The 20,504-nt window shown below is 37.0% G+C and overlaps 1 protein-coding gene across 1 annotated transcript in view; it reads right to left on the reverse strand.

Moving 5' to 3' along the window:
* The window catches only part of LOC136261721 (uncharacterized), a 38,981-nt gene that overhangs the window by 13,814 nt on the left and 4,663 nt on the right, over window positions 1-20,504 (reverse strand). Inside the window, exons 15-35 of the mRNA XM_066055767.1 lie at window positions 18,414-18,566; window positions 18,152-18,361; window positions 17,954-18,097; window positions 17,704-17,904; window positions 17,513-17,650; window positions 17,228-17,431; window positions 16,679-17,053; window positions 16,465-16,623; window positions 16,214-16,414; window positions 16,022-16,159; window positions 15,572-15,781; window positions 15,080-15,355; window positions 13,283-13,542; window positions 12,864-13,101; window positions 12,689-12,789; window positions 12,525-12,635; window positions 12,385-12,475; window positions 12,097-12,198; window positions 11,767-12,046; window positions 4,392-4,449; window positions 2,823-2,879 (exon numbers count right to left, since the gene is read on the reverse strand). Of these exons, the coding sequence (XP_065911839.1) occupies window positions 2,823-2,879; window positions 4,392-4,449; window positions 11,767-12,046; window positions 12,097-12,198; window positions 12,385-12,475; window positions 12,525-12,635; window positions 12,689-12,789; window positions 12,864-13,101; window positions 13,283-13,542; window positions 15,080-15,355; window positions 15,572-15,781; window positions 16,022-16,159; window positions 16,214-16,414; window positions 16,465-16,623; window positions 16,679-17,053; window positions 17,228-17,431; window positions 17,513-17,650; window positions 17,704-17,904; window positions 17,954-18,097; window positions 18,152-18,361; window positions 18,414-18,566 (3,707 nt within the window). The remainder of the gene's footprint in view (window positions 1-2,822; window positions 2,880-4,391; window positions 4,450-11,766; window positions 12,047-12,096; window positions 12,199-12,384; window positions 12,476-12,524; window positions 12,636-12,688; window positions 12,790-12,863; window positions 13,102-13,282; window positions 13,543-15,079; window positions 15,356-15,571; window positions 15,782-16,021; window positions 16,160-16,213; window positions 16,415-16,464; window positions 16,624-16,678; window positions 17,054-17,227; window positions 17,432-17,512; window positions 17,651-17,703; window positions 17,905-17,953; window positions 18,098-18,151; window positions 18,362-18,413; window positions 18,567-20,504) is intronic.

The raw sequence follows: 20,504 nt of genomic DNA on the forward strand, positions 1-20,504 counted from the left end.
ATGGTAGTTTCTTTGCAGTTGAACTCTCTACAATGTACCTTCTTCTAGCTGAACTCTCTACAGGGTGACTTGTTTGTAGCTGAACCCTCTACAGTGTGATTTGTTTGTAGCTGAACTCTCTACAAGGTAACTCCTTCTAGCTGATCTATCGACAGGGTGATTTGTTTGTAGCTGAATTCTCTACAGCGTGATTTGTTTGCTGCTGAGCTCTCTATACATGGTAGATTCTTTGTAGCTGAACTCTCTACAATGTAACTTCGTCTAGCTGAACTCTCTACAGGTGACTTGTTTCTAGCTGATCTCTCTACAGGGTGACTTGTTTCTAGCTGAACTCTCTACATGGTGATTTGTTTGTAGCTGAACTCTCTACAAGGTAACTTCTTCTTTCTACAGGGTGATTTGTTTGTAGCTGAATTCTCTACAGGGCGATTTGTTTGCAGCTGAACTCTCTACATGGTAGTTTCTTTGTAGCTGAACTCTCTACAATGTAACTTCTTCTAGCTGAACTCTCTACAGGATGACTTGTTTCTAGCTGATCTCTGTACAGGGTGACTTGTTCCTAGCTGAACTCTCTACAGGTGATTTGTTTGCAGTTAAACTCTCTTACATGGTGGTTTCTTTGTAGCTGAACTCTCTACAATGTAACTTCTTCTAGCTGAACTCTCTACAGGGTGACTTGTTTGTAGCTGAACCCTCTACAGGGTGATTTGTTTGTAGCTGAACTCTCTACAAGATAACTTCTTCTAGCTGATCTTTCTACAGGGTGATTTGTTTGTAGCTGAATTCTCTACAGCGTGATTTGTTTGCTGCTGAGCTCTCTACATGGTAGTTTCTTTGTAGCTGCATGAACTCTCTACAATGTAACTTCTTCTAGCTGAACTCTCTACAGGTGACTTGGTTTTAGCTGATCTCTCTACATGGTGACTTGTTTCTAGCTGAACTCTCTACATGGTGATTTGTTTGTAGCTGAACTCTCTACAAGGTAACTTCTTCTTTTTACAGGATGATTTGTTTGTAGCTGAATTCTCTACAGGGCGATTTGTTTGCAGCTGAACTCTCTACATGGTAGTTTCTTTGTAGCTGAACTCTCTACAATGTAACTTCTTCTAGCTGAACTCTCTACAGGATGACTTGTTTCTAGCTGATCTCTCTACAGGGTGATCTGTTCGTAGCTGAAGTCTGTACAGAGTGGTTTGTTTGCAACTGAACTCTCTTACATGGTGGTTTCTTTGTAGCCGAACTCTCTACAAAGTGACTTCTTCTAGCTGATCTATCTACAGGATGACTTGTTTCTAACTGAACTCTTTACAGTGTGTTCTGTTCATAGCGGAACTTTCTACTGGGTGATTTGTTTGCAGCTAAACTCTTTGCATGATTGTTTCTTTGTAACTGAACTCTCTACAAGGTAACTTCTTCTAGCTGATCTCTCTACAGGATGACTTGTTTCTAACTGAACTCTCTACAGTGTGATCTGTTCATAGCGGAACTTTCTACTGGGTGATTTGTTTGCAGCTAAACTCTTTGCATGATTGTTTCTTTGTAACTGAACTCTCTACAATGTGACTTCTTCTAGCTGATCTCTCTACAGGATGATTTGTTTCTAACCGAACTCTCTATAGTGGATCTGTTCATAGTGGAACTTTCTACTGGGTGATTTGTTTGCAGCTAAACTCTTTGCATGATTGTTTCTTTGTAACTGAACTCTCTACAAGGTAACTTCTTCTAGCTGATCTCTCTACAGGGCAATTTGTTTGTAGCTGAATTCTCTACAGGGTGATTTATTTGAGCTGAACTCTCTACATGATGGCTTCTTTGTAGATGAACTCTCTATTAGGCACCTTCTTCTAGCTGATCTGACTACAGGGTGACTTGTTTGTAGCTGAATTCCCTACAGAATAACTTGCAATGTAATATAACTGAGTAAATTATACATGCAACTGAATGCTTTATTAGGGTGACTGTTCTATTAGAGTATCTCGATCTCGCATTTGCTGCACCTAGTTGCCTTTCGAATCATAACTCAGTGATTTGTAATCCGATTCTTCTGTACTACTGCAAGAACTTTCTATGATGATTATTCCAGCTACATACAGATTTTCAGCTCGTTGCTCTAAGCGGTTTGTCTGGTAGACACGAAAACGAATAATTTTTTTATTCATAAAAATCGATCGCGTAATTTTGACACAGGTTGGGTTTTGTGTCATATCTCCATGCTCTTTATCTCGATTCCTTTCAAACCACAAAAAGGCACTCCTACGATGGTTGCTCCATCTACATATCAATTTTCAACTGATTCCTCCAAGGGGTTTATCCTGTAGGCGTGACAGACCTTCGACCTTATTTTACGCAAATAAACGGTCATAACTCCGTGAATGTTCATCGGATTCCTACCAAAGTTGGTACGGAGATCCGCCTTAATGAGCCCTTTAAGTGTGCCAAATTTCAGCCCAATCCGAGCACGCATTCGTGTTTTATGGCGAATTTTGCGAAGTGTGCGAAATGAAGATGAAGAAAAAAACGAAGAAATTAAAACGAAATTTTGTTCGCTCGTATCTCGGAAATGGCTGGAGCGATTGTCTTCAAATTTGGTATGTAGACTCCCCTAACTGGGCGGCATGTCTCTAGCAAATTTGGTTCCAATCGGATAAGGGATCACAGAGCTACATAGGTGTGAAAATTGCGTTTTCTTTCTTCCTGTTAATATACTCACGGTGTGGCGCGCCGGCTTCTTGGGCCGCACGACACACTATCGTGTGTCTTGATACATTTATGTGCTTTTAATGAAGATTTCATTATCAATGCTTAATAATTACATAATCTACCTGAAAGGACACATCATTTCTTTCATCATTTACATTGCTTAATACACTGGTGCAATTCTGTAAAAAGTAAACAAAATATCAATCTGTACTGACTGTGGGGATGTGTGTGTGTGTATGTGTGTGTATGTGTGTGTGTGTGTGTGTGTGTGTGTGTGTGTGTGTGTGTGTGTGTGTGTGTGTGTGTGTGTGTGTGTGTGTGTGTGTGCATGTACGTTAACATACTACCTTCATTACAAGCAAACGTATCACAGCACATTACGGCATGCTTGTCTACAAAAACCACCCTTTCACCACACCAAACTCTACAACATTACTACATGTGACCACAACATATTACGACAACACATCACTTTACAGATGAGCTGTACATACATACATACATACATACATACATACATACATACATACATACATACATACATACATACATACATACATACATACATACATACATACATACATACATACACGTAATAGTTGTAACATGGGCATGAGGGCATGCATTTCAGGTAAAGCCCGAATGCCCCATGTTACAGCTAATATGTAACACTTACCAGGCTGATAGCCTGTACACGGTGATCAATCACCCAAGCCAATACAAGTGCAGTCACTGGATGTATTATACATGCATACCTAAAATTTTTTCGATTATGGGTCAGCAGCTAGTACGTTCTGGTTAGGTTTGGTTATGATGAACGGACATATCCTAGAGATATCACAGAGAGTTTCAGTTATGCAAGTTTAATGTTTTAATCAGTGTTATTGAATTGTTTATGGTAAAATTATGGAGTTTACTAAAGGCCTAGATAAGTAAGCTTGTACAGTAGTTACTCCAAGTAGAGTGGTACCTTCATGATGGAGGCATGTCCATATTCAAAAACATGCAGAAACGATCAGTGAATAAGCTATAGCACTAGTTCTCACCTTAGCCCAATGTTTTTCAACTCATAGGATGGTGAGGATAACAAAACCCTCTCTGTCTGAGTGGTTTTCATGACAAAATCCGAGTTGTGCATCCTAATCATGTGAGTATTAATCAATCTCCGCAATTTATTTCCGCCTAAACGTCTATATAATCGCTGCCCAGATGTAGCCTGGCTACATTTCATATGTAGCCCAGCTATCTGGGTTACATATTAAATGTAGCCCTTGATCTGAGGTGTGAACGTATTACATATATGTATGTATGTATATATATGTGTGTGTGTGTGTGTTTTGTATGTGTGTATTTATGTACGCACATACGTACATACGTATGTATGTATGTATGTATGTATGTATGTATGTATGTATGTATGTATGTATGTATGTATGTATGTATGTATGTATGCATGCATGCATGCATGTATGTATGTATGTATGTATGTATGTATGTATGTTTGTGTGTGTGTGTGTGTGTATGTATGTATGTATGTATGTATGTATGTATGTATGTATGTATGTATGTATGTATGTATGTATGTATGTATGTATGTATGTATGTATGTATGTATGTATGTATGCAAATTAGTGGGCATGTATGTAACTTAGTGGGCATGTCTGAACAGATGTATTGTATATATTAATCACCTCACATATTTGAAGAATCACAACAGGCCCAACTAACTCATTAGTAAGTTCTGCCACACTATACAATGTATAGAGAGATATAAGACATTCAACATTTATCAAAAATTCCAAAGTACTCACTATATATATATATTATGCTTACATCAAAACACACGATAGTGTCTCATGTGGCCCAAGAAGCTGGCACACCACACCAGTGTGTTATCAACAGGAAGAACAATAGTGTGAATTTCACGCGTACATAGCTCCATACTACCTTTATGAAATAAGGATTTTTTGCTAAGGAACTCCTCTACCTTCAGTAGTCCACATACCAAATTTGAGCAAAATCACTCCAGGATTTCCCAAAAAAAAACTGATCTTGCAAATATCAGCTTTGATTTTTTCCTTTCTTTATCTTCTTCATCTTTTCATACACTTACAAAAGCTGTCATAAAACACAAAATTACTTTAAAATGTGGTGCACAAAAGGAGGGGGTGGGGGTTTACAGGAGAATCTTAGTACCACGTTTGGTTGAATTTGACAAACAATTCGAGAGTTGTTAATGATTATTCACGAAAAAAACACCAATATGTTGCCATGCCTGCAGGGTAGCCAAACCGTTTATTGGAAGAAGCTTAAAATTAATTAGCACTTAGATGAATTATCGATCCTCAAATCTTTTGTAGTTAGGAGGAAATCAAGGTAAGATCATGAAGATACAGAGCAAACACCAACATTATGTAACAATCACGTTATCGAGTTTTGCTAATAAAAATGATTACTTACCATGCCTACCAGCCAAACTGTTTACAGGAATGAGCCATATTTTAAATAATTTGAAAATAAAGTAGGGATCTATGCAATAAAAAGTAGTGAAACAAGAGATGAATGATGGTATTACAGCATAGCTTAGAGGGAAAGTCCCTACTTTGGCACATTAGCTATTATTATTATTTTGTTCAATGCCAAAGTAAGGACTTCCCACTGAGCTATACTGTAATACCATCATTCATGTCTTGTTTCACTACTTTTTATTGCATAGATCCCCACATGTATTTTCCATATAAGGAAGGCAGATACCATCACTTATAAATGTCTTGCCTATTTGCTGGAGTTCCCCATATTCTGTGGTTGTGGGCTGGCTTCACTGCAGTTTGAGGTTCTGCGCTCTTCAATAATGTGCATCAAGGGATTGCATTCTAGATCCAAGTGTCCCTGTGTGCCTCCAGCTGTCGACCTTGCTGTTGCTGAGGGGCACCTGTCTCCTTTAGAACAATGATGCACTATACTGATTTATATTGTGCTTGCTCCTTTTCTTATAAAAATATGTCTACTAGAACAATGTAACTTGTGACTGTTGTATTAGAATATCATATCCGTTGTATTAGAGTGACTGTTGTATTAGAGTATATCTCGAGTCAGCCAAGGGGTGTGCAGCTAGCTAGACCAGTAGGAGGTGAGGTGATCTTGTGTACTGTTCAGGTGGGGTCTCCGTACTCTATCGCTATTAGTCCACCTAGATCTTTATTTAATGGATGTGGTTGCAAACCTATCACAAATGGGATCCCAATCGCGAAGTTGCAGACATCTGGCTAGTGTACCACTTATATTAGCGCTGGGACTGAAGTGCTTCTGAAATCCAGTTCTGAAATATTTCAGTGGCATCTAACTATACTGCAGAAAATACGGAAAATTAATGTCTCGATATGGTTTAGATAAAGACAAGCAGCCTAATTGAAGATAAAAGAAAAGGCAAGGTGCAGAGGGCCTACACTCGTTGGAACCCCAAAAGGCACATCCCACTGGAGAGTTTGTTATTGTGACATAAAATGGTAACTGTGTGCTGCTTTGTTTGGCCTCTAGTCTTGTGACTGTGGTCAGGCAGTCAGGCTAAAATTCAAGTTTTGGTGATTTTAAAAGTTCTATATCCAGCCACCTGTAAGTGTTTTGTTATATTTAATGCTCTATTGTGTATTATATGGACTAGTACTGTTCCATAAAGGTGATTTTTGTCATGTAAAATGTCTCTAGTATGATTATTAAAGGTGGGATTTTAGGTGGCACGCAAAATTTTTGGGGCAATCCCTACTTAAATGGTACAGCCATCGTATAAATCCCTCTCAGTAGTTCTAAGTTCTAATATGAAAATCAACTACTGCATGTGTAGCAAGTGTGTGATAGAGATACTCTAATAGTGCAGTCACCCTATTAGAGCAGTCACCCTATTAGAGCAGTCAACTATGTATTACATAAGTCACTCTATTACAGCATTCAGCTATGCATGCTACTATGTAGAGAGTTCAGCTACAAACAAGTGACTTTGTAGAGAGTTTAGCTACAAACAAGTTACCCAGTAGAGAGTCCAGCTAGGTTATCCTGTTGAGATTTCAACTACATTACAAGTCTTCTTGTAGAGAATCCAGCTCTAAACAAATCGTCTTGTAGAGAGTTCAGCTACAAACAAGTTCCCTGTAGAGAGTTCAGCTACAAACAAACCACCCAGTAGTGAGTCCACCTATGTTACCCTGTAGAGATTTCAGCTACATACATTACAAATCTCCTTGTAGAGTTCAGCTCCAAACAAATCTTCTTGTAGAGGAGAGTTCAGCTACGTTGCAAGTCACCCTGCATGTTGTCCTGAAGAGAGTTCAGCTATAATCAAGTCACTCTGCAGAGAGTTCAGCAATGTTACAAGTCACCCTGTAAAGAGTTCAGTCATGTTACAAGCCACACAGCAGTGAGTTCAGCTACAAGAAAAGTACACTGTAGAGAATTTAGTTATGTTGCAAGTCACCCTGTAGAAACTTCAGCTATGCTGCAAGTCACCCTGCAGAGAGTTCAGCTACACAAAAGTCACCCTGTAGAGAGTTCAGCAACAAACAAGTCATCCTGTAGAGAGTTCACCTACATACTAAACAACTCGACCTGTAGAGAGTTCAGTTATGTTATAAGCCTCCCTGTAGAGTTCATGTATGTTACAAGTCACTCTGAGGGGAGTTCAGCTAGGTTACTAGTCTCTCTGAAGCGAGTTTTACTAGGTTTCAAGTCCTATAATACAAGTCACCCAGTAGAGAATTACAAGTCATCCTGTAGAGTTAGGTATGTTACAAGTCACCCCGTAGAGAGTTCAGCTACAACAAATTACCCTGTATGTTACAAGGTACCCTATAGAGTGTTCAGCTCTGTTTAGAGTATTCAGCTCCATTATAAGTCATACTGTAGAGAGTTCAGTTTCAAACAAGTTACCCTGTTTTACATTTGCAAAATTATATAGCTACAGACAACAAACACTTCATAGTGACCTGGATGGCAAAAAAAATTAATACTGTATAGTCCGGTTGTTAAGCGCATGCGCTTATAATTTTCGGAGAAAACTTTTTGCAAAAGTCATACTATCTGTTAGTCACATATACCTAATAAATAAATATAGTGAGTGTAACATGGAATCACTAAATTGTAATAGAGTAGTTAATAGTTTGTGCCAGTCACTACGTCAGTATGTAAGGATATTTGACTCCATTTCTGGGTGAAATCCTTCGTGATGAACAAGATTATCACTATCCAGATGGTTGATTTGCTGTATACATATGTATAGTGAAGAGAGACTTCAAGGGAGACATAAGCGCTTGGGGAGATATTCATTTTTCAGTACTTTCACAACGTTTCTTGCAGTTTCTTGCTGTGCGTAGCTCTGTTGTTGCATTTTGCCATGTGCGCTTATCATCCATCGTTAATTGGAAGAAATGTGTATGCGCTTAACAAATAATATGCACTTAATAGATGCATGCACTTAACAAACCGACTCTACGGTAACAACAATTCAACTGAATATGTGTTGCTTCCTTTAAGTTTCACAGCTGGGCTATTTTGGTATATACGTAGCACTTTCTCACAAAAAAATATTGACCAGAAACCAGCCTCACAATGCCTTAATGGTGCCTGGACAGTATTGGAGGTATAAAGTGTCTTCAGTACAACTCTTAATGCTTCCAATAGATTGCTGCAAAATTTTTAATTTTTATTTGGTCAAATATTCTTCTATGAATGATTGACTGACATTGATTGACTGACTGACTGACTGACTGATGACTGGTGCCTTCAGGCAAGCATGCATGTATGGCTAAGGCTACAGGCATGATTTTTTGACTGATCAATGCATCTTCAGTTCAACAGGTGCCTGTGGCATGCCACAGTACGTACAATGCACGCATCATTGACTTACCTTTGTCCTCCTTTGTGTCCATTTACAGCTCAAGGTGTTGATTGATGGTAGTGCATGATATAGCTTCTGTAAGTTTTTAAAGGGAATTGTTCAATCTTTCTATAGTAACTGGATTGATTGCAGATGTGCTTTTCATACTGTTCTTTATTTGTAATGCTGTGTAACAGCCTGCACATAGCTGCAATAAAGTGTAATGGTATTAATGGCTGGGAGTGTGCATTCAAATGAAAACAATAAGTCTGGTGCTGTTTCTTTTAATGCAGTATGTGTGAGTTTAACAGTCATAATGTTTATCTATATTTTTATCAATTTAGTCATAAGACAAGGTTAATACAGAAGGATAAACCCTATAGAGTACAATCTGAACAAAAACGAAGACAAACAAAAAAACACATCCACAAACATAAAAAAAAACAGAGCAGGACAAGACAAAACAAAAAGTAAACAAAATATATACTAGGAATTTTAAGTTTGATTAGGGATCATATAAATAAAAATTAGTGAAACAAGGGAGGTCATCTACATAATTATGAAGATATACTAGTGGACATTTCATCCCTAATTCAGATTATTCAGTTAATGGTATAAACTGAAGTAGGGATTAAATGTCCACTAGTATATATCTTCGGCCTCCCTTTTTCACAACTTTTTATTTCTCTATAATAGTTAGACATTGAAACACAGGGTTCTATGAAATTTAGAAACCTGAAAAGCCCTGTGTTGTGGTACCCAAGTGAAGCGAGGGTGCTACTACAGGGCCTAAGGGTTTCTAAATTTTGTAGAACCCAGTGTTGCAATGTCTAACTTATTTAGACCACAGCTCGTTGTTGTACCTTCACTGCTGCTTGTGGCACAAGAAAGGTAGTGTTTGTTAGTAGAAACAAGCCCAATACACCTTCATGTAACTTGTAAAGGCACTTTCTATCCAGTTAAATGCCCATGCTATCCAGTTAAATGTCCATGTGTTGCCATTATTACAGATGCCTAATTGCCATGTCTTAATTGTATCGTCCCAGAGACAGGAATCTATTGAGACATAAACAAGGGATCTACAGGATTTAAATACCTGTCAGTAGCCAATGAAATTTGAGTATTTCATCTTGCTGTAGTCTAAGATCACTTAAAATTCTTAATTTTTCCTTGTACTTGTAGATATATATGGTGTGTGTGTGTGTGCATGTGCGTGCGTGTGTGTGCATGTATGTAGTATGTATGCATATATAATAGTTATACCACGGGCACGAGTGTTTTGCCTGACATATACACACGAGCATGAGGGCCGCAGGCACCAAGTGTGAGTGTGTATATATTAGATAAAGCACGAGTGCCAGCGGTATAACTAATATGTGCCATGTGGGTTAATCACCTACATGTGTGGGAAACTGCTGGCATGCTTCAGGAGTGTATTTATATTGGAATATGTGATTTCGATAGTGGGCACTAGAAATAACGTAAGAATAATGACAAGGCATTGCTGTGCTAAGAGTTCAAACTAGAGGTATGCCGATATACCGATACATATCGTATCAGTGTCTGATATAAACATTTTTACTATAGCCGATATTGCTGCTAAAAACCGATACGATACACCGATATACAACTGAACTATCTTGAGGACACTGTCCAATGATCAAGGCACATTATAAACCCTATTGTTTAGCTAACAAGGGCGGGAAACAGTAGTTATCTTCCTTGTCTAAAAGCAGTACGCTATGCGAAGCCATCTAAGTGCATGGATAATTACTGTTTTGTTGTCACAAAGCAATCATACAACAAACACTCATAGTTGGGAGCCTGGGGAAACAGCAAAAAGATGAACCAAGAGCACAGCATAAAACAACCAGCCATCTCTACAAGCCATTAAAATCTGGACTAATCTTGGCAGGGGCATGTATTAAAATATTTGTGGGTGCCTTATAGTCTGAGCTGTCAACAGAGGCCACACCACCATGGGTAACCAAGCATAGCCAATAATCTTAAGACTGTCTTCAGTAGTTTCTTCAGTAGTTAAAATGAAGTTGAACATGGCATATGTGGTTCCTCAAATATAAATAGCTACACTTAGTTATATTGGTATATTGGATCGGTATCGTATCGGTTTCAAAATGATTAATCCATTTTGGATCGGTTTAGTTTTCTTATATCGGTACACCTATAGTTCAAACATACACGCAATGACATAAATATACGAAAATGGTATATATTATAAAGAACTTTGTGTGGGAGGATCAAAGCAAAAAAGTGTTCTATATTTGCCATACAAGCACAAGTGTTCTATACTGGGCAGTTATAGACCACAGTTCTATGTCAGGTAGTTATAGAACTGCCAGATCTATTTTTGCAGGCTGATAGCCTACTTTGAGTGAGTAATCACTCATTCTGGCCAGTACAACCAATCAACCAAGCCAGTGTAGGCTGATAGCCTGACTGCATTGGCTGACCAGTCAACCCAACCAGTAAGAGCAAAACCACTGGATTCTATTTATAGACATACTTGAAGATTTCGATGATGGTTGCTTGTGGTCAGCAGCAGTGAACGTTCTTAGTACGTTTTGCTCACATAAACGGATAAGTCCTAGGAATATCTTGGAAATATACTCATTAAAGTACCATAATTGAAAACTTTTAGTATTGCGAAGACAGACTAGACTCACAAAACGACTAATGAAGGCGCAGCACAGTACAACGCAGGCAAAACACAGGCGAAATGCCTATTCTACCGATGATAACACTCTTCTGTGAGTTTCTACTTGTTTTGTGTGTCTTGTGTGTACCTCAAGTTGACAGTTCTCTATACCAGATAAAGCACTGCCTTTCGCTCATGTTATACGGGAAATATATTACTCAAAGAGTGGTCTTGAGATGAAATATAGCACCCGGCTTCGCCTCGTGCTATATTTGTCTATTGCCCACTCTTTTCATGCTATATTTCCAGTATAGCACTAGCGGCAGTGCTTTATCTAATACATATATATACATGTATCACACAATGGTCATGTATTGAAGACAGTAAGTTTTGCATATATGCATTAAGTGAAATTGAGTTTAACAATGTAATACTATTGCTGATTATATGATTTGTCTAAAGACAGTGTGGCACCAAACTCATAGCAACTAAGAGGTTTTACTGTACAGTACATACAAAACACTTGCAACATGTGAATACTCACTTCACAATGGACCCTAATGTCTGATCAGTTTGATCCACATCATTTGGCACAAGAGGTGTTGAAGAATTAGTGACAACATTAAGTTCACTTGCAATGTTGATTACTAATTCGGATTCAAATCTTTCTGTCAAATCTCGTGTTTCATTGTTTAGAATATTAGCAACAACTCTCTGTACATCTGTTATTTGGCTTGAAAGTCTTGTTTGCTCAACAGTTGTGCAGTTTGACACATCAGGGTCTTCCCACATATCAATATCAACACATCTTCTAGTAGCCAAACCTGTAAATGTCACGTGTTTCATTACCATATTGTATTACTATATGCTGTACCTGCTGCTTCACCACCACCTGGACACTTTTGTATAGCAGTACTATTAACAATGGTTGCTGGCCACAAGATATTCCAAGTTGGGTCTGGTTCCATAGGACAACCTACACCATTAACAAACTATTAGTCACAACACAGTGCTGCTAAACTTGGCAGGCAGCTATAAGGAAATACACAGAGGCCTGGGTCTTGAAATCAAGAACAGATTATGGTTTGTACACATATACGTACATATGCCACACTATTTCCACAGTTTGGCTGTTTTGGTGTAGAGATTCATGTACACATACCAGCAATATCGACTGTTGGAGCACAGAAGGAACCATCTTGTCGAACACCATTAGCATCAGTAATGGCACTGAAAATATCTGGGCACAAATCCTAGGAATATACATCAAACACTGAAAATAATTAAATAGTTTTCACACACCCCTTCACATGATGGTACAAGATCACAGTTCAGATTCACATCAGGAAATTCATCATAGTCTGTATCTATTGCACATATGTTCCCATCACCAACATAAGTGGGACTGTTACACTGAAGGAGTGAAAAAATATTAACTTAGCTTCTAAATACAAGTAGTTACTCACTTTGCATGATGAAGTGTCACAGATACAGGGGGGAGTACTGGGTCCAATACAAACTGGTTGAACAGTGTTGAGGTCCGCATTAACATTGCATGTGCAACTCACTATACAAATAATATAATGTATGGAAATTAACACGGGTAAACATGTGGTCATTTTAACATTTATAGATCCTTACAATTTGGTTGGAAGGCTAGAACACCAATATCAGCACTTGCAAGGTTACTACTGGGTGGTAAAAGGTCAAGAGTATTTCTTCTAACTGTTTCAATCAGAGTAACTGGAATCATACTTTGCTCAAGAGTAAATGTCACTGACATGGCAATAGACTCCCCTTCTGTTGTATTAAGCCGCCTTATACTACTTGCAACATTAATAACTGCTAGTCCTTCAATTGGTGGATCTTGTACAATGTTCTAAATCAATACAACAGTAAAATACACAAACTTCATATAAATTCATAGCACTTTACAAACTTGAATTTTTACATTTCTTATCTTTTCAGCCTTATGAATTTACTATAAATGCCATAAATTTACTTAACTGTCAAAATTCAGTAAACGTTTTAATACCAAATAGGTAGCTAATTATACACACCTCAGCTACAGTTTCAACTGTTGCAAGATCAGTCACAGTTCTGTTGAATACAACATAAACTACCACAAGTGGATTGGAATTGTTGAACATGGTACAGTCTCTTAGATCAGGAGGTAACCATTGTCCATCAGCTCCACAATATCTATTGATGGATACACCAGAACGAAAACTAGGATGCAGTTCAGAGCACCGTCGAGATGCAAATTGTCTACGCCTACTGGAAGGCCATAGTACTCCTCCAGAAAAGTCTTCCTCACAGTCTATAGGTTATAAAACAAGTTAGTAATGAATTTGCATGCACACTATAGTCTGTTAGTATTTACTTGCCCCACCCTCCACATGCAAAATCAGTAATATCTAAGAGGTAAATGTGTATTAACTTTCAATGGTTTTGTAATGGAACAAGCACATTTAAATATTAAAAATTCATGTTTGGATGTTTGAATTTATTCATACTACTGTACGAGATATTCTCAAAGTCTCATACATAACTCGCTGCTTTTGCTCATATCAAATTTGATAAGCAGTTCACAGCACTACTAAACATTTTAGTAACTGGTCCATGAAAATGTAATTTAAATGTAATTTATTGTATCACAATAAACTGAAGTTGGGTGGCATAGAAGTTGAACCAATCCATATTACTGAAGTTTATACGCTTAAAGTAAGTGTAGAACATGAACCAACCTGTTATGCTGTAATCTATTATAACTTCATCACAGTAAATTGAGATGATAAGATATGATAGGTATAGACTGACCTGCTTGTATAACGAATCAAATGTAGATATTTGTAAAAGTGAACATTTTTCAGCTTTGTGAAATGTTAGAGTAAAGAAGGCAATAGAACATGGTGCAGTGAAAGGTATATAGCTAGTCAACTATTAGCTATGCTGCATTTATGCATGATTATGTGAACATATACAAAATCTTCAGTGAGTGGTGGTCTTGTCCATTCCACCCAATTTTTCAATCTGCGAACACACCATGTGTTTGGGAGAATCTCGTGATCTTAAACCTGTCAAACTAGTTACAGTGAATCATTATGACATCATCACAATTATCCTACAACATTGGTTCACGATTCACATTCCAATTTGTGGTGCTATGACAAAACACAAAAGGCTATCTCATTTTATTAGTAAAGCATGTTGTTTTCATTTACTGTGGTATGGTATGTAGGATTGCACTGTATTTATTCTATGCCCACACCATGCAAGGCATGTTAACTTCAATTTATCGCATTGCAATAAATTACATTTAGCATGATAACAGGAGTTATTGAGGAGAAGCATGAGCGCAAACCAATTCTAATGTTATTACTCCATATTCCCTTCTCCAAATTGTACGATCGCTACAAGGAAACTCTCTATCAGGTTCAATAGTTTACATACCAAGTTTGATTAAATTTTCCAAGCCATTTCTGAGATATTCATGGTCTTAGATTTTGACATTAATTCTTTTCTTTTATGTCTTTTGCACAATTCACGAAAATTGCCATAAAAGCAAACATGTGCTGTAATTATTTTGTGCATAATTGGACACAGGGATTTAATGAATTTGGCTAATAAATCCATTTTTATACTGATGTTATGATTGAGTACTGCCTTCACTCTGTAGCTTTCATAACTTTTCTGTAGGATTATAATGTTGATTTCTTTTAGTGTCAATTTTATAAAAATTTACAACCTTTTGTCATGTCCAACAGATAAAGTCTATACCAAAACAACCTCAGCTGTGAAGAGGGTGCAGCTTTAAAACACAATTACACATATATTATCAAGGTTTCATTTCTCACTTTCTACAACAGTTATATCAAAAGACAAACTGACTGTTGGAGCTGCAATACAGCGATAAATTCCACTTTGATTTCCTACTGGTGATTCTATTATTAGGTTATGATTACGATCAACTGGTGAAAAGGTTATCCCATCCATAGTGTCGCTGACATTAGTTCCATTGTGTGTCCAGTACAGTGTAACAAATTCTTGAAATAATGTTGGATTACATGACAAAGTAATGGTTGTTCCTTCTAACAAGATGAGTGATGTGAATGGCCTTTCAAGTATAATATCTAATATTAAACAAAACATAGTCATTGACCATACACAAAGACATTTACACTGCTATATACATGTTAAACATTTAGACACAAGTATGAGCATCTTCATATGTACATTATTAGTTTATCTGTATACATTATTGCATCATACATTTAACCCAGAAAAGTCAATATGGTACAGTATTTGCATATCTCCAAGTTACAATTACATTTTCAACATACACTCACCATCAATGTCTACTATTAGTATGACTGCTTCACTGGGGTTGCCTTTAATAATATAATCTGGTGACAATAAGTTGACACTGAAATGTTCTAGCCCTTCAAATTCATCATTGTCAAACATGTTGTCAAATATGGTAATAGTAAACATCTCGGTAGTTTCTCCAGTAGCAAAAGTAACAGCACATGATGGTGTGCAAATGTAGTCAACCCCTTCTACATTTTGAAAAAAAAAATGTAATTACAAAATTATATGTAGATCTGTTGTTACCCATATACAGTGGAAACTGTTGCAAAGAAGACATCTCTAGGTTAACTAACTATATTGTTAACTAATCTGAGGTGGCCACGCAATTATTTTTCCAAATGGAAAAGTGTCAGTTGGTTATTTTAGAGACCTTTCATTCAAGCAGATTGTCACCATGACATGTTCCACTGTATTAGGCAGACACTAACCAGTAGCATTAATATCCATAGTGTTTACACGTATCATGATATCAAACGATGATGGGTTGCTAAAATGTACTGTGAGTTGTGCAGTTTCTGTGTTCTCATTGACATGGTATGCTGACTGGCTAAAGTTTAATGTAATGGCTACAAGAACGTGATAATTATTATTTACAATCAATATTGTGCATCAGAACTTACGATCGTCATCGTGTATGACCACTACAGCAGTATTGTTAGGAATGTTAACACGTGCTGAAGGAGTTTCAAGACGTATAGAAATACTAAAATTCTCAGAGAACTCAAATATATTATCATCTTGCAATGTGAAATTAAACATTCCTTCAGTTGTAAATGCAGGAAAAGAAACACTGCTTTGTACAGAATGATAATCCATATCACCTAAACATGTCATCAAACAATGTCAGCACTGCAAAAATGGGACCACTCACTATATGCAGTGTTGTTCTTGCTGTCAATTAGTAGTGTAATATTAGTGTCTGATGGGTGACTGAAATTAACTCTCAACTGAATTGTTCCATCACTTTCATTGAAGGATAATGTTGGTTGACCAAAGAAAAATGTTGGTGAATCAAAGAATATAGTGATTGCTAAAAATATCAATATGCATAAATTGTGATAAAATATACGTATAGAATGACTTACGATTGTTGTCCTCAATAGTAACAATGGCTTGACTAGGGTTACCAATAGTCACATTGTCAGGATGTGAATTAGAAAGAATAGTAACACTAAACTGCTCATCTACTTCAAGTACAATGTCATTACAAACTGAAATATTCATACGTTGTAAAGTAATGTTTACTGGAATTGTTACTGTATACACTCCAGCTCTATAATCATTTTTACTTTTAAACAGTAGACATTTACTGGTATTCACACCAGTTGCAGTAATGTCATTTGTTTCAACGTGAACAGAAATGCTAAATGACGATGGATTACTGAACATTATCACAGGTTCTGCTATTTCACCACGTTCACCAAAACTGAAACTTGGTTGGCTAAAGTTCACAGTAATAGCTATAAGAAGAGTATATAAAAAGTTAGATAAATACTACATTCTAGTTAGTTGTGTGCACATGTATGCAACATACATATCGTTAGTTCTAGCTAAAATTAGTTCTGTTTAGAAAACAAAAGGTAGGTATAGACTAATTTAAAATATGCCTGAGTTGATTCTCCATTACAACTTACGATCATCATCCACAATAACTAATGCCACTTCATCAGAAGTTCCACTGAATACATCAATAGGTAGTGAAGCTGAATCAATTACTATTTCAAATGTTTCATCAACTTCCAAAGTTTGGTCAGGAACTATTGAAATGTTACACACGATGGATGTTGTATTCGTAGGGAATGTGACAACGTATGGTCCAGGTACAAAATCAACACCACCTGCAATATAAAACATGCTCAAACAACTACTGAATATGCACAGAAAGGTCATAATAATAGTTCACGAACAGCACAGCTTACTCATAGCAGTTCCACTGATTGTATTGACTGAAATATTCAGCTCAAAAACTGATGGGTTAGAGAAAAACATTCCAAACTGGATTGTTCCATTGTCCTCTTGTGTTCTAATCATTGATTGATTAAAGTTGACAGTGATGGCTATACATTAGTATTTTTAAGTACTTGATCAACAGTAAACTAGTAGTACTTACGATCATTATCTATTATGATTACTGTAGTAGTATCAGTTGATATCCTATCACTAAGTGTTGGATCATCAATAGTAATTGTTATAGTAAATATTTCATTGTATTCTAATATGTTATCATCATACACTGAAATGTTAAACGAAACACTTTGTGTTCCAGCAGATAATACTAGACTATATGGTCCTGATCTGTAATCAACACCTCCTGAAATATCACAACATTATATTATGTTTTATACATGCACAGTACCTACCAGTTGCATTAGTTCTATCAGCTAATATTTCTACAGTTAAGTTAACTGATTGTGCTGTCTGATTACTGAGGTTTATTTCAAGATGAACTTCTCCATCAGACTCACCAACCATATAAACTGACTGATTAAATGTCATCTTTGCAACTATGTAAAATGGACAGAGAAAATGACTAAAGGCATGTCCTTAAACCCACTCACCAGTACTGTCTATAATAACACCAGTAGCAGTCATATTAGTTCCAGCAATAATCACATCACTTATTGATAAAGGAATGGTGAAAATCAATTCAAATTCTTCCTCTGTTTCTATTATTTCATCTTCAGTAATTGGTATACTAATTTCAGTTCTGTTAGTTCCAACAACGAATGTAGCCACTAATGGTGTTGATGTGTAGTCCACTCCATCACCTAATGAATTACTATCATCATATTGCAGTTACAATTAAAAACAACTTCTTACCTTCAGCAGACAATGGAGACTGCTCAGAAAGTATCACTGTTATAGTAATGTCACTAGAGGAGGTACCTCCATCCAAAACCAAAGTTACTGTAATATTTGTGGATGACTCTGAACTTACAAAAGTAGATTGAGAGAACTCTATAGCTAATGGCCCTATAAGCAAATAAACACAGTTATTATTCAAGTTAAAGAAGCTAAAGCTTATCATACAGTACAGTAGTATTGTATATTAGGGATCATAAGAACTAGGCTTTCCAGCCAAACGTATCACCCTAATACCAGCATCAAGTTCTATTTCTGACAGTTTGGCAACATTGGTTAGGCACAGCCAAGCCTAAAAGTGTTTTCAGACCAAACCCAAACTCTTCAAAAAAGTTTCTAAACATTTCTATTTAACAGAATTTATGCTCCCCGACTGACTGACTGACTGACTGACTGACTGACTGACTGACTGACTGACTGACTGACTGACTGACTGACTGACTGACTGACTGACTGACTGACTGACTGACTGACTGACTGACTGACTGACTGACTGATGCTTCCAGCCAAGCATAACTCAACAATGGATAAAGCTACAGGCTTGATTTTTTCACTGTTCAATGTCGCTTTGTCCTGAGATGTGCATGTTTTTTCATCAACAGCAGTATGTACAATACATGCACCATGAACTTCCCTTTGTCCTTCTTTGTATTCTAATTCTTTTCACAGACAATGCAAGGCGTTGATTCGTGATAGCACGATGCGGCTTCCATGTGGCCATGTTGGCTATTATGCTTATCACCCATATTTGTCCATAGTAACTGGATTGATTACAGGAATGCTTCTCGTACTGTTCTGCATTTGTAACACTGTATAATGGGTGAAGCATAGCTGAAAACAAAGCATAATGGACACCTCCCTTTCTGTTACATAATTGATTGTTGGAGCACGCGTTCTGACATATTTAAGGCATTCCTGGCATCATTCTTTTAATGTGGTGTATATGCGCTGGTTCATTTGTCTTAACTATGTTTAAAAAGTAAACAAACAAGCAGAAGGAAAAATAAGGAATTTGGATTAGGGATCAAAGAGAAAAAGTAGTAAAACAAAAGAATAGCTAAAAGTGGTGACTCAAGGAAGGTTGCCTATACCTGCAGATATACTAGTGGACATCTAATCCCAAATTCAGTCACTGAAGTTCAGGGATTTAATGATCATTGGTATGTCTGCAAGTATAGGCAATCTTCCTTGTTTCACCACATTTTAGCTATTCCCTTGTTTCACTACTTTTTGTCTTTGATCCCTATTCAAATTCCTAATTTTTCCTTCTACTTGTTATATAAAACTATAAAATTCATCCAATATTTATTAGCTATAGCTCTGGTGTGGAATCTATTTGCTTTAGATTTTGAAGATTTTGACTTCTTTAGATTCCTTTTGGGACTTTTACAGGTTCCTAAAATAATTTACCTAAAAAAAACAGCCTTGGGGCTGTAAAAAAGGGCACTGCCAAGCAAAGTAGGATCAATCATAATATTCCGATCTACTTGGCCGCAGCTTGATGTAAGTCCTTGTTCTTACCAGTCATGTTGAATAAGCTTGTTTGATTGATCCTACTTTGCTTGGCAGTGCCTTTTGTTACAGCCCCAAGGCTGTTTTTGTTTTAGGATATCACACATTTTTGTCACTGAGTAATATCAATCAAGACAAAAATAATAATGCATAAAGCTAATAGTTTATACAAGCCACCTTTGGTTATCACAACAGCTTCAACAGTTATTGTGTGCATTGCATCATAGCTTGGAACATGAAGTGGTATGCATCCCCAAAACCAAAGAATGTAGTTTGGTACAAGTAGGCAGGTACTTTTCAGTGTTTCAACCTCAATAGGGTATGGTTTCTGGGCAGTGGGCACCATTAAAACCATTAGTGAACAGACTGAGTAAAGGCCATTTCCTGGCAGGTGAGAATGTGCCCCAATTTCTTATTATTTTGTAACATACTGGATTGTCCCTTGAAATACACAAACAAGCTGTATTGTGGGCTGCGTTAGCTAGTTACTTCAGACCCATTAGTAAATAACAACTGAATAACAAACACTTACGAGAA

Source organism: Dysidea avara, chromosome 7, assembly GCF_963678975.1.
Source record: "Dysidea avara chromosome 7, odDysAvar1.4, whole genome shotgun sequence".
Classification (NCBI taxonomy): domain Eukaryota; kingdom Metazoa; phylum Porifera; class Demospongiae; order Dictyoceratida; family Dysideidae; genus Dysidea; species Dysidea avara.